This window comes from Globicephala melas, chromosome 11 (assembly GCF_963455315.2).
Source record: "Globicephala melas chromosome 11, mGloMel1.2, whole genome shotgun sequence".
Classification (NCBI taxonomy): Eukaryota; Metazoa; Chordata; class Mammalia; order Artiodactyla; family Delphinidae; genus Globicephala; species Globicephala melas.
Genome location: NC_083324.2, coordinates 78,831,595 through 78,847,003, shown reverse-complemented (window position 1 = coordinate 78,847,003; position 15,409 = coordinate 78,831,595). Strand labels below are relative to the sequence as shown.

Genomic DNA, 15,409 nt, shown 5'->3' with positions numbered 1-15,409 from the left:
CAAACTCATTCTACGAGGCTACCATCACCCTGATACCAAAACCAGACAAAGATGTCACAAAAAAAGAAAACTACAGGCCAATATCTCTGATGAACAAATAGATGCAAAAATCCTCAACAAAATACTAGCAAACAGAATCCAACAGCACATTAAAAGGATCATAGATCATGATCAAGTGGGGTTTATCCCAGGAATGCAAGAATTCTTCAATATATGCAAATCAATTACTGTGATACACCATATTAACAAACTGAAGGATAAAAACTATATGATAATCTCAGTAGATGCAGAAAAAGCTTTTGATAAAATCAACACGCAATTATGATAAAAACTCTCCCAAAAGTAGGCATAGAGGGAACCTACCTCAACATAATAAAGGTCATATATGACAAACCCACAGCCAACATCATTGTCAATGGTGAAAAACTGAAACCATTTCAATATAGTTTTGGAAGTTTTAGCCACAGCAATCAGAGAATAAAAAGAAATAAAAGTAATCCAAATCGGAAAAGAAGTAGTAAAACTGTCACTGTTTGCAGATGACATGATACTATACATAGAGATTCCTAAAGATGCCACCAGAAAACCACTAGAGCTAATCAATGAACTTGGTAAAGTAGCAGGATACAAAATTAATGCACAGAAATTGTTTGCATTCCTATACACTAATGACGAAAAATCTGAAAGAGAAATTAAGGAAATAATCCCATTCACCATTGCAACAAAAAGAATAAAATACCGAGGAATAAACCTACCTAAGAAGACAAAAGACCTGTATGCAGAAAATTATAAGACACGGAAGAAAGAAATTAAAGATGATACAAACAGATGGAGAGAGATACCATATTCTTGGTTTGGAAGAATCAACATTGTGAAAATGACTATACTACCCAAAGTAATGTACAGATTCAATGCAATCCCTATCAAACAACCAATGGCATTTTTCACAGAACTAGAACAAAAAATTTCACAATTTGTATGGAAACACAAAAGACCTCGAATAGCCAAAGCAATCTTGAGAAAGAAAAACGGAGCTTGGGAATCAGGCTCCCTGACTTCAGACTGTACTACAAAGCTAGAGTAATCAAGACAGTATGGTACTGGCAAAAAAACAGAAATATAGATAAATGGAACAGAATAGAAAGCCCAGAGATAAACCCATGCACATGTGGTCACCTAATTTTTGATAAAGGAGGCAAGAATATGCAACAGAGAAAAGACAACCTCTTCAATAAGTGGTGCTGGGAAAACTGGACAGCTACATGTAAAAGAATGAAATTAGAACACTCCCTAACAACATACACAAAAATAAGCTCAAAATGGATTAAAGGCCTAAATGTAAGGCCAGACACTATTAAACTCTTAGAGGAAAACATAGGCAGAACACTCAGTGACATAAATCACAGCAAGATCCCTTTTGACCCACCTCCTAGAGAAATGGAAATAAAAACAAAAATAAACAAATGGGACCTAATGAAACTTCAAAGCTTTTGCACAGCAAAGGAAACCATAAACAAGACCAAAAGACAACCCTCAGAATGGGAGAAAATATTTGCAAATGAAGCAACTGACCAAGGATTAATCTCCAAAATTTACAAGCTCAATAACAAAAAAACAAACAACCCAATCCAAAAATGGGCAGAAGACCTAAAGAGACATTTCTCCAAAGAAGACATACAGATTGCCAACAAACACATGAAAGGATGCTCAACATCACTAATCATTAGAGAAATGCAAATCAAAACTGCAGTGAGGTATCACCTCACATTGGTCAGAATGGACATCATCAAAAAAATCTACAAACAATAAATGCTGGAGAAGGTGTGGAGAAAAGGGAACCCTCTTGCACTGTTGGTGGGAATGTAAATTGATACAGCCACTATGGAGAACAGTATGCAGTTTCCTTAAAAATCAAAAAATAGAACTACCATACGACCCAGCAATCCCACTACTGGGCATATACCCTGAGAAAACCATAATTCAAAAAGAGTCATGTACCAAAATGTTCATTGCAGCTCTATTTACAATAGCCCGGAGATGGAAACAACCTAAGTGTCCATCAACAGATGAATGGATAAAGAAGATGTGGCACATATATACAATGGAATATTGCTCAACCATAAAAAGAAACGAAACTGAGTTATTTGCAGTGAGGTGGATGGACCTAGAGTCTGTCATACAGAGTGAAGTAAGTCACAAAGAGAAAACAAATACCGTATGCTAACACATATATATGGAATCTTTAAAAAAAGAGGTTCTGATGAACCCAGGGGCAGGACAGGAATGAAGACGCAGATGTAGAGAATGGACTTGAGGACACGGGGAGGGGGAAGGGTAAGCTGGGATGAAGTGCGGGAGTGGCATGGACATATATACACTACCAAATGTAAAATAGATAGCTAGTGGGAAGCACAGGGAGATCAGCTCGGTGTTTTGTGACCACCTAGAGGGGTGGGATAGACAGGGTGGGAGGGAGACGCAAGATGGAGGGGATATGGGGATATATGTATACATATAGCTGATTCACTTTGTTATACAGCAGAATCTAACATAACATTGTAAAGCAATTACATTCCAATAAAGATGTTAAAAAATAGAAAATTTTTGGTCTAAATTAATATTTTAAACTGCAAATTTCATTTCCACCATTAATTTATGAAAAGGGTCTTTTGTTTTCCTTTTAGACAAAGGTCACAAATTGGTTTTTGTCAAAGTGGTACACCATTCCTCTGAGTTTAATTCACTAATAATTTTACTTTATGTTAAAATTATGACCTGAAGACAGAAGCAACTAGAACAAGGTTCATTGTGTGATTGCAGGAAAAGGAGGGACACAAAGTCAAGTTAAGGACAGAAAAGCTCATCTTCTATCTCTTAGCTAGTAACATTGCCTGCTTGGAATTCCCCTGCATCCCACTGGATGTGAAATCTGAGACTGGTCTTCAACTTCCCATCTGAGATACAGTTCTGATCCTGAGTGTTTAACATCCTAACTTCCTAATTTGAGTTGAATACTTTTAACTGTAATATTAGTAGGTGAAATTCTGAAGCACCGTCAGGAAAAGTTTTGACCATTTGCCAAACTGTAAGTGATTTATTTAAGATATAAAGCAGGTAAGTCTGGATCCAGAAAAAAAGCATAGAAACATGTTATTTCTGCATAGAAAGGAGGATGCTGCATGGTAAAAGGAGCACATCTCAAGTAGAACCTCAAAATTTCTCTTGGTCCATAATGGGAGAGACTGGAAAGAATGATAAGGCCACCTGTAGGGTCAAATATTTATCCTAATTATATCAGGACACTGTATTCTGAATCCACGCAGGAGACCCCCTCCCTCCCTCACAGGGACTTGTGGCTTGCCCTTGTCACATTTCAGCTCTGCACTCACCAGCTGTGTGACTTTGGGCAAATCCTCTCACCTTTCTGAAATGTGATGTTCTCCTTGTAAAATGGGGATGATATTAATTTATTACAAGTATAAAGAGCTGTGGGAATTTTTCATTCCAGGTGCAGTATGTCTACGTTCCTCACAATAATCTAATGAAGTGCTGTTAACGTCTTCAGCCAAGGATCATCGGAAGCACATCCATGGATGAACAAGTTGGTTGTATTGTTCATAAACTCACCATGGGGAATCATGGGCATCTCAATATGAAGATGTTGGAACCAAAGAAGCAGAACCTGTTGGTGAGATCTTTTAAGAGATTCACTGCAAAGAATTAGTTTACACAGTTGTGGGGTGGGCTAGGCAAGTCCAAGACCCATAGGGAGGGCTATTGTCAGGAAAGGCAGGCTGGAAATTTCAGCACAGGCTGAAGCTGGAGCCCACAGTGAAATCTCTTCCCCTCGGGGAAACCTCAGGTCTGGTCTTGAGACTTTTCACCTGATTCGTCCAGCCTCACCTAGATTATCTAGAATAATCTCTCTTACATAATGTCAACTGATTTTGGACCTTAATCACATCTATAAGATAACTTCAGAGCAACACGTAGGTTAATGTTTGAGTGAATAACTGAGGACCATAGCCTAGGCAACACATGAAACAGACCCTTAAACTATTATAGGATTTGGGCTTGTGTTAGGTGATCTTGAGGAGGATTTAAGAAACAGAGACTTTGTTCTTAATTGGATTCTGTCAAGAAGTGGGTGGTGAAGTGGGGTAATTCTGTAATCGGGCATCTTAATAAATCTTCCCTAGGAGGAAGGAAGATTATACTGGGGCTAAAGCTGTAATTAGGAAAGAAGCAGAGGTCATTCATATTATCTAGGGGAGAAGTACGCTTGGTCATTTTTGTGATTTGGACACAGTTCATGTTTTGTCTGTGTTGAGACATGATTACTGAGTGGCCTTGTTTTCTGCTTTGATAGTCAAAGCAGAAAGGCTGATGGTCACAGAATGGCTGTCTGATGCTGTTGCTATACGACGTTGCTTATGTTCAGCAAGAAAACACCAAAACCTAGCTATGAGTCACAGGCCAGCTCCTCGCGACACCAAGGCCTAATTAATAGTCCCAGGCAGCTCCCAGATGCCAGGGCTTTTTCTGTCTCACTCTTCTTTATAGTCTTTGTCACTGTGTGGAAAGACAGTGCTGAGAAACTGGGGGCCATCTAACAGGGACAGGGGGATTGATTCTAAATGGAACCCCATTAACCTGTGGTTTCCATAACACACAGAAAATCAATTCTTCTGAAAAAATAAGTTCCCCTCTAAAAATTGTCTTTCACTTTAGCTCAGTCCTTAGTCCCTCACAAATACCTGGGGTTTTAATGTGGCAGGATAAAGAATATTAAAATATCCAGTAGATTAAAGGAAGAACATTTTCTAAGTCAGAACAATTCCCTGAATTCTACCCTCAATATTTGACTTGACATTCTTAAGTTTAAAAAAATTATACAGCATGCCAGCCAGAGCTTTCTTTAATGTAATCAATGCTCTCCAAATTCCTTTAAAAGTAGATAGGTTCACCAAAATATAGAGCATAAAGAATACTCAAGACGGGGAAAAAATTCAAATGAAAGATCATGCAGTTACTTTAGGCAGCATTACACGACATTACAAGTACTTTTATTGCCCTGGGTAATAAAAGCTTTTGAGAGAACGAAAAGAATAATTTACTCAACTGGATTCCTCTAAGTAGAAAAGGCAAAGGTATTCCTTGGCTATCACCAGCAGAAATCACTTGGATCAACTCAATATTTAGAGAATTCCATATGCACTATGGAAACAAAGAGAAAGACAGTTAACCCACATAAGGAGGCAAGAGAAATGGGAGGAGGTGGGGCCTGCCAGGGAGGGGGACGAACTCAGGGGAGAGACCCTGGAAGTTATAGCCTAGAATATCCTGTTGGACACCATATTAGTGATGACTTCATCTGTCCACGAGGCTGCTCAGAAATTCCCAGCCCTCTTGTCACCAGCAGGCATACACATATGTGAGAAGACTCTGATTTAATACCCTCCCTCCTTTCATAGAAAATTCCTTCAGGTCCACTCTGAGTGGAGGCCGCCTCAGAACCAAGGGATTTCCCAGCCCCTTCGAGGCCTCTTGGTACAAAGTCTTCATCTGGCAACTGAGGTGTCATCATAGGGGATTTTTCTGATTGGCCAAGTGTGGTTTGGGTGTCTACAGAGTGTGGTTTGGGTGTCTACAGAGTTCCTTCTCAGCTCAGCCCTCATCATTGCTCTGCAACTCAGAACAGCAACTGCTGAGACCACCTTAAAGTAGGATGGTCCTGAACAGAGCTCTGATTCTGGGGACCCTCACCCTGACCATCATGATGAGCCCCTGTGGAGGTGAAGACATTGTGGGTGAGTGCATGGTTGAGGGATGTGGGGACTAGAGTTGGGGAACAGGGAATTGAAGGGAAAAAAAGATAGAGTTTGGCCTAGAAACAATAGCAACTCCTCAAAGCGTTCTCAATATTAAGCAAATCTAAAACTTAGAGTCATTCCTCCTGCAGGAAACCAGAGTCCAGACCCACTCTCTTTGCTACTTGTGCTGTTGCAGAGCTCACCAAGGACACTATTCTGTTTCTGATATTGGATCCAGTGAATATGTCCTGGAGGGCTCTAGGGCATTCATTCATTATTGCCTCAAAGATTAGAAACGTTTCCATAAGTGGATATTTTGTTACTAAAATTTTATGAACTATTGCTCCTAAATTTCTCTGAGTAAATTTTGAAGCTTTTTGTATATTTCTCCTAAAGTGTATCTTGGGGTAAACAGTTCCATGAATTCTGTATACTGTGTAGATACAAAGAAGGGTGACCTTTTCAGTCTCAGATCTACATACATTTTCATGCTGTCATCTCGCACAGGTGGGGAGAGGGTAAGCAAGCCCAGCAGAATGCCTTTACACAAGGCGTTTTACCACAGGGTCCTCACTTAACCTCAGTTACCTCATACATGTCACCTCACAAATAACCAAGTAAAAGACATGTGTAGAAATGCTTTCTAAGTGATTAAGACACACAAATGTCAAAGATTATTCTTATTTTTTTAGTTTTACCGTTACAAGTGTAGCTTTGCTTTATTTTCTTTAACAAAGTAAGAAATTTCCTTATTTTTATTTTAAAATTGAGAACTTTATGATAAGAAACTTGATGAATCAAATTATATCGTTTTCAAATTGTTAGCCCAAATTACCAGTTCTTTGCCCCATCTAAGGAAGTCCTTCAAGAAGAATGGGCAAGCACAGAGTATTTATTTGGTCCCTTAGGCCCCTCTGCCTTTGCTGTCCCCCTCCTTGCACCCTCTTTTCTTACATTCCTTCGTCTTCCTTTCCTTCCAGGATCCATCCCTGGCCCACATCTTTTATAGACATTGAGTGAGTTTGTAAAAACCAAAGTAGAAAGGCCAGGTAGTTCAAAAGGGAAGTGAAATGGAGGGTTACTCTAACCTTCAGCAACTTTGCTAACCATGAATGCTCCCATTCTAATTGTGTGTGGTAGTGGAAGTTTCACGTACTTCTCCAGAGCACTTCTAAATTTTGTTTCTTCAGCATCACACTAGAGTGTCCTGGTCAGGCTCGACTTCCTCATTGGGCACAGGGGACACAGGCCAAGGGCCTGCAGTGCTTATAGGGCTCCATGAAAATATTTTATTATTTTAATTAGAAAAAAAATGAACTTTTAGGGTAGAAGAAAATGTTTTAATTTTTAGTTTAGCCTAGATTATATTTGTCTTTATACCAGTATGGCCATAAAATATGACTTTTAATATTTTTATGGAGGAAAGCTTGCTTATGCAACAGCGCTTAGGGCTCACAATCATACTGCAGCCCTGGTCACTGCTGATTCTGATTGTCATATAATTCTGCTACCTCTGTGCTTGTCAGTCTTCCCCAAAGTCTCTGTGATCCTCAAGAATAGTAATTGACATTTTGTACTCATTTTTGAACACGCAGCAAGCTAAGTTTGGGGGATGCAAAAATGAAAAGACATGCTATCTGCCCCATGGAGTGTACTAAGATTAGTAATGCTAAGAAAATGGTGCAGAAAAACAGAAGGAGTATTGCTGAGCAGGGCAATGGATGCAGCTGAGGCTGAAGCTGTAAAAGTGAATTGGTTCCAGTTGGCACAGCAGTGCGATGCTCTTCAGTGCTGGCAACTCAGGACAAGTAGCCGATGAAGAGAATAATTGCATACATCCATGGTTGAAAAGGAGTCAAGAATATTCACTACAGGGATAAGGAGGCTACATTGGAAGGCCTTTTAAGTGATCAACCAAGGGGTCATGCTGGGTAATGATGAGGAATAGATTGACTTGAAAGCAGGACACTGGGATGGAGAGGTTGGAGGTTATAATGTGAGCAAAAATATGTGTAATGAGAGAACTTAGCTAAAAAGTTGGTAACTAAGCAGAAACTTCAAGAATGAACTGGGGCTTCCCTGGTGGCACAGTGGTTAAGAATCCACCTGCCAATTCAGGGGACATGGGTTTGATCCCTGGTCCAGGAAGATTCCACATGCCGTGGAGCAACTAAGTCCGTGCACCACAACTACTGAGCCTGCACTCTAGAGCCCACAAGCCACAACTACTGAAGCCCGCGTATCTAGAGCATGTGCTCCACAACAAGAGAAGCCACCACAATGAGAAACCTGATCACCTCAACGAAGAGTAGCCCCCACTGGATGCAACTAGAGAAAGCCCGCACGCAGCAACAAAGACCCAACACAGCCAAAAATAAATAAATTAATTAAATAAATAAATTTTTAAAAAAGAATGAACTGGAGGTGTCCAGGAAATCCTAACAGATAATTTCATTTCAGGGGGAAAAAAAAAAAAAACAGACCCTGCAAAGACCAAGGAACATGAAAGGATAATGTCATTTGGTTTGATTAATAGCTAAGGTCAGATGAGGATGTTGGATACATCCATACCAGAATTCAGCACAGAACACTGTACTTGCTCCTTTACTCACCTGACTCTCCCGTTAATCAATATTCTCCTTGTTGGCAGAGACCATGCCTGATTGATGTTTTACTCTTTGCCTCCCACAATGTCTGAAACCCTGTTGATGCTCAGTAATTGAGGAAGGAAGGAAAGAGAAAATGATAAAAGGCTTGTATGTGTCTGGACAAAATTGTCCAGTCAGGCTTACTTGAGTAGAGTCCAACTGAACCGGTTGCCATTCTGCTTTGGCATCCTCAGAAAAGTATATTGTCCATTTGAAGAAAACGGCAGCACAGTACCTTGAGTCCTCAACAAATACATGTTGAGTCAGAAAAAGAAGTTTAGTAACCTCCTTAAAGAAAAAAATAGGGGTGGGAAGTAACAGAAATCCAAAATAAAACTTCCATTTCTTACTTCAGAAGCAATCAAGCACTCTCCTTTAAGGATCACTACTGTTAACAAAACGGACAACTTAAAACCACTGTTTATTCTTTATATGTTTTGTAATACTGTCACTGTCCTTGTCATACTCGTTCTTACACCCTGTAACAGTAAGAGGAAACTCTTTTAAAATAATAAGATTCCGTGTGCTTTTCCTTGGTTTAAAAAAAATAAGATGGGGCTTCCCTGGTGGCGCAGTGGTTGAGAGTCCGCCTGCTGATGCAGGGGCACAGGTTCGTGCCCCGGTCCGGGAAGATCCCACGTGCCGCGGAGCGGCTGAGCCCGTGAGCCATGGCCGCTGAGCCTGCGCGTCCGGAGCCTGTGCTCCGCAACGGGAGAGGCCACAACAGTGAGAGGCCCACGTACCACAATCAATCAATCAATCAATCAATCAATAAGAAATGAATCTTTTATAGAAAACGTTCTGCTCTGAGCCAGTCCTGAGGGGAGAGGAACCATAATGAATGTGTTATTAACTGATGAAAGAAGTAAGTGAGAAAGAAAACTTATGAAGCAAAGGGAAGTAAACTAACACCATGATCATTCATTCATTCCCTTCTTTCTTCTTTCTTTCCATTATGATATTTATCACAAGCCTACAATGTGCCAGGTACTGAGCTGGGCATGCAGGAAATAGCAGTAAACAGGGCCTGTGAAAAGTCCACCCTTCTGAGCATATGTTATAGTGGAAAGACAGACTGGATTCTAACAGGACAGCTACCAACACTGAGGGCGAAGGAAACAGGTGCTGGGAATTTTGCTTTGAGACTGTGCCAGAGGTGAAGACTACAATGTTTGAGAGTTGTTTCTTCTGTAACTTTGTTTAACATGGTTCTTTCCTCTCCCTCTGTTTTGCACCTTCCTGCCCCTCACCTTCACTTATCAGCTGACCACGTTGCATCCTATGGCACAACTATCTACCAGTCTTTTGGGCCCTCTGGCCAGTACACCCAAGAATTTGATGGAGATGAGCTGTTTTATGTGGACCTGGAGAAGAAGGAGACTGTCTGGCGGCTGCCTGTGTTTAGCGAATTCACAAGTTTTGACCCACAGGGTGCCCTGAGAAACATAGCTGTGGCGAAACATAACTTGGATATCCTGATTAAACGCTCCAACTTTACCCCTGTTACCAATGGTAGGTGTCCACCATTCTGCCTCTCTTTACTGAAACTATTGTTTCATACCAGGCCTCACTCTCTTGTTCCCTAAGGAGAGATACCCTTCACCACTCTATAAAACTCTCTCCTTTCCAAGGAGTCCCCAGATTTTCTCATAGTAATTACTGGACCCTCATCCTCCCTCTTCTCAAAGATCACATATTTCCATGTAATATAAGGATCCCTACTCCCATAACATATCCCTTGAATCCCACAGACCTCCCTCCTTAACAAGCATGCCCACAGAGAACATGGGGATAAAGCAGAGGCAGTGAATAGCATCTCCCAAGCAAAAGGGAAACAAGAGCTCTTCCACTGTCAGACTGGGAAATGTTGGTGGGAGGGCTCCCCCAGGATGCAATGCAGAACCTCAGGGCAGAGCTATCCTCATTTCACATCAGTGCTGTTTTCTCACCACAGAGGTTCCTGAGGTGACTGTGTTTTCTAAGTTCCCTGTGTTGCTGCGTCAACCCAACACCCTCATCTGTCTTGTGGACAACATCTATCCTCCTGTGATCAACATCACATGGTTGAGGAACGGACACACAGTCACAGAGGGTGTTTCTGAGATCAGCTTCCTCACGAAGAATGATCTTTCCTTCCTCAAGATCAGTTATCTCACCTTCCTGCCTTCTGATGATGATGTTTATGACTGCAAAGTGGAACACTGGGGCCTGGATGAGCCACTGCTGAAACACTGGGGTATGTACGAGTTCCACCCCTTTGATACTTTCTCTTCTCTATCAAGTACAGAATGTCCTGCCTTTTAGCCCCTAAATCACATGGTCCAGAGCTTGTTTTCCACACTTCAAGTGTTTCTAAAGATATACTTCCCTCTCTTCCCTAAGCCTGCTGCCCTGAGTCTTTGTAGAATGAACACCACACCTCCTGCCCCATCCCAAACACATGCACATGAACCAACACTCTGTATTCTGAGTTTTACAACTTCACTTTTGCAGAACCTGAGATTCCAACCCCTATGTCAGAGCTGACAGAGACTGTGGTCTGCGCCCTGGGGTTGACTGTGGGCCTCGTAGGCATCGTGGTGGGCACCGTCTTCATCATCCAAGGCCTGCGCTCAGGTGGTCCCTCCAGACACCAAGGGCCCTTGTGAGTTGCACCCTAGAAGGGAAGGTAAGGATTCGGATTTGTTAGCATTGGAGACAGTACAGGAGGAAAGAAAGTGAGAAGAGGTTTGTGGACTCAAATGTGGTTGAAAAGTTGAGGAGAACTGGGAAAGGTCATGATGATTACACAGAAGGCCCCTAGGACTCATCAGTCTCATGTCTGTCCTGTTGCAGGTGCACTGCCCGTCTACCAGAGCAGAAGAGTGGACATGCTAGGTGACCTAGAACTATCTTCATATAGCTTCTCTCCTCTTACACTCCTCCTCTCACCTCTTCTCTGGGACTTATCCCTTAAAGCTCACATATACCTCGGAATTCTCCCCCTGACCACCTGATGATTTTTTTCTGTTCTCAATAGTTACATACCATGGGATCACTGGCGTATTCCACCCAGTTACCTAATCCCTAGTGACCCTGATCCAGTATCATCATGGAAGCAATGAATCCTCCTTTTATTGAAACTTTTCCTGTCTTTCATCTCAAGGCTGACTAGGACCTTGTTCCCTTATGCTTTAGGCCCCTTAATTTCGTTTCTCAGATCATGTTTCATGCCCAGTAACACAAGAGCAACCTGTGTAGCCTAATAATATGTTGTTATCTTAGCTGAGATTATTATTTCTCTCTTCCTTCTGTTCCCATTCTTGGCACTGTCACCCACCCCCCTAATTCAGGCATCATTGAAGATAATATATACTCTTCTCCCATGGTGTAGATTTGTTATAGCAGAAATACAAAAACCAAGAAATAAGTCTGTACTCATCTTAATATAGCTTTTAAAAGTTATGACAGAGGCTTCCCTGGTGGCGCAGTTGTTGAGAGTCTGCCTGCCGATGCAGGGGACGTGGGTTCGAGCCCCGGTCCGGGAAGATCCCACATGCCGCGGAGCGGCTGGGCCCGTGAGCCATGGCCGCTGAGCCTACACGTCTGGAGCCTGTGCTCCGCAATGGGAGAGGCCACAACAATGAGAGGCCTGCGTACCGGAAAAACAAACAAACAAACAAAAAAAATTATTGAGACAATCAGAAATAATTTTAGGTGTGGTAATGGCATTGCTGTTATATTTCTAAAAAGTTGTTATATCTTAGATTTTCATAGTAAAATATTTATCAATGAAATTATATATTGTCTAAGATTATCTTTAAAATAACCCAGTATGCATATAATATTAAATGGGTGGATTTACAAAATTGTCCATGAACTGATCATTTTTAAAACTGGACTGTTGATACATGGTACTATTCTCCCTATTACTGTATATAGTTGAAATGTTCCATAATACAAAGGTTTTTTTAGATATTCCAGGAAAGCCAAAAGAAAAAATAAGCAGAGAAGCATTGTTTGAAGTTATTTCGGTTTTTAAGGTTTTCCTTATTTGTATTGCAGTTAAGAAACACTGAGCATCCAAATCCTGTTCTACACCTTAGAACCCCTCAGAAATGTAACCCTAAAGAGTGTGTATACAACAAAGAACAATAGCAAAAGAAAGCAAAGTAATGCTCACTTTGTTATTGGTTGGGCTAAACCCCAAACTTTATTAAATATAATTACTAGTTCAATCCATAATGTAAAAATGGTCACTTAGAAGCGATGCTGTGATACATACCATACTACATTCTGAGTGTATTAAAGTAATGTGAAAACAGATACACTTATTGTCTTTGAAGAAGTTACATTCCAATAGGAGGAAGCATACATACATGAAACAGTTTCACAAACATCCAAGTACAAACTCTGAAGAATTTTTAATGGAAAAGAACAAGGTAATGTGAGAGAGTATTGCACAGGAACCAAGTATAATTTGGTGTTTAGAGAAGGCTTGTATAAATGTCTGAGATGAAACAAGATGGTTTACAGTAAGTGAAGGACAAGGTTAAAGAGGGCAGAGCAAATGTTTGAGAAATCTAACAGTATGAAAGAGAGTATGAGGAACTTCCTTCGTGATTCAGTGGTTAAGAATCTGCCTTCCAATGCAGGGAACGGGGGTTCGATCCCTGGTCGGGGAACTAAGATCCCACATGCCACAGGGCACGCCGCAACTACTGAGCCCATTTGCCACAACTAGAGAAATCTGCACGCTGCAATGAAGAGCCCGTGCGCCACAATGAAAGATCCCGCATGCCACAACTAAGACCTGATGCAGCCAAATTAATTACTTTTTAAAAAGAGAGTATGACAATAAAATAAAACAAAAATTATTACAGTTTAGTAGAGAAAGTTTATGTAAGAGCAAGCAAGCTATTTCAATTCTTTCTAATTAGAATCCTTAGTGAAAAGCTGGTTCCTCTATAGAAGTAATAATGAGGGGCAAAAAATTGGAAAATGTAATAGGAAGATATAAAAAATAATAGAATAATATAAAAATTATAATAATAGAATTATTATTATGTAATATAAAAATTAAATCAAGAAAACCTCCTTGAAATTTTCTCCCTGAAAAAGAAGACAAAGAAATGTAATATATGGTAGAAAAGATAAGACACAGAGAATAGACCTGGCAACATCAAGTAACAGAGCTAGAGAGGGATACAGAAAAATGAAGGGGGAAATATATGGAAACAAGTAAAGGAAAATTTTCCAGATATAAAAGACCTAATTCTTTACATGGAATGGGGACTTTCAGATATTTAGCAAAATTAATGAAAAAAAACTCATTCTTAGATACATTAAAAATTTTTTAAATTTTTTAAATTTCAGAATCTCAAGTGTTAAAAGAAGATCATAAAATATCCCAATGAGGGAAACAAAACAAACAGACAACAGACACTGTAAACCGTCAGATACTTACATCATAAAGATAATGAGAAAGGCCTGGAAGTTCTAAAGGAAAAGTATTTTCTATTAATAAATGTATACCTTTTCAAAATCACAATTAGGCATGAAGAAAGGATAAAATACTGTTAAACATAAAAGAATATAAAATGTACCTAGCACACATAGCTTTATTGGAAGTTGATTAAGAATATGACTTAGTTAAGTGAGGTTGTTAATCAGGAAACAGGAACGTACTTGGGGAGTGGCATCAGCAACATGGTCGAACAAGATGTCTCTCGTTCATATCCCCCTTTTAACAACAATTTGGTATCCATTCCTGGATAAAGATACTTTTGTGGGAGCTATGGGATCCAACACCATATGCTAAGGAATCCAGGAGGAGTCTTGCCGACCATGCATCAGATAACAAGCATACAGACCTCAGTCATGGCTAGGGACCCTGCAATGGCCCATGAACTGGCTCAGCCCCTCTTAGCTATTATCTGGGAACCCGCAGAGAACAGTCTTAGACAATTACTCATAGGTGAGAGAGCCTTTGTGGAAGTCCAGGTTTCCAGTGGAGAACTTCCAGCACACCACTGGAGCAAAGAAATACAAGTTGGACACACTGGAGAGGGTAGGAGGAACAGCATCACTCCTCCCCAAGGCAGCACAGCTTGGTGCCAAGAGAGACCTTCTCAACTCACAAATTATCCTGTAAGGATAATTGTAAGGAAAGTGAGAGCATGTGAGTGAACACCTGTCTTCCTCAGCTGTGCGGGAAACTGCCATTTCTCTCTCACCCCATCCAGAGTAGTGAGTCATAACTTACGTTACTGGGGGTGAGTAGAGGCCAGCAAAGTGGCAGATAGAACTCTTGGAAGATATGAAAGAGGCGCAGATCCCTCAAGATGTCCACCAACAAGCCACTGGGGATACCTCACCATTGAATCCCATCAGCTTGCCCACAGGCACTCCCAACACCCCATGCACCTCACCCACACACACCCCACACTGTGGCCAGCTCCGTGTGTGCACTCCTGACAGCAGCAAGAGTGAGCTTTGGCAGACAACTAATGAGTAGCACAGAAAGCCAGCCCAAATCTGTAGGCCAGGGAGAGAACATGAACCTGAGCTTCAGCTCCATTCTTGGGAAAACAAAAGGGAAGCTGTCAGCAGCCAGCCTGGTACATTGCAGAATCAAGAGAAGGCATACAAGTTTAAGCATTGTGCCACGAGAGAGCAAGAAGTGTGGTACAGGCATATCCATAAAAGGTCTGAGAGAGTCTCAGAATCCCTAGCAAGACGGACAGACGTGTTTCTCTCCCAAAGTCAGTTAGTAAAGACTGGAGGAGGTGATTGCTACTTCAAATGCAAAGACAGAAATGAAGGACTTCAAGAAACATGAAAAATCAAGGAAACATGACACACCAAAGAATCAAAATAATCTTCCAGTAACTGACACCAGGACGTGGAGGTCTATAATTTACCCAAAAATGCTCTTTTAAGGAAGCTCAGTGAGCTACAAGAAAACAC

The 15,409-nt window shown here is 40.9% G+C and overlaps 1 protein-coding gene across 1 annotated transcript; it reads left to right on the top strand.

The window, feature by feature from the left end:
* Positions 1-5,671: 5,671 nt before the first annotated feature.
* Positions 5,672-12,770, top strand: LOC115860590 (SLA class II histocompatibility antigen, DQ haplotype D alpha chain). The gene is made up of 5 exons (XM_030870450.3): positions 5,672-5,810; positions 9,725-9,973; positions 10,416-10,697; positions 10,955-11,129; positions 11,297-12,770. Exons 1-4 carry the CDS (start codon positions 5,729-5,731, stop codon positions 11,107-11,109), a joined length of 768 nt encoding a protein of 255 aa, XP_030726310.1. The 5' UTR covers positions 5,672-5,728; the 3' UTR covers positions 11,110-11,129; positions 11,297-12,770.
* Positions 12,771-15,409: the final 2,639 nt, after the last annotated feature.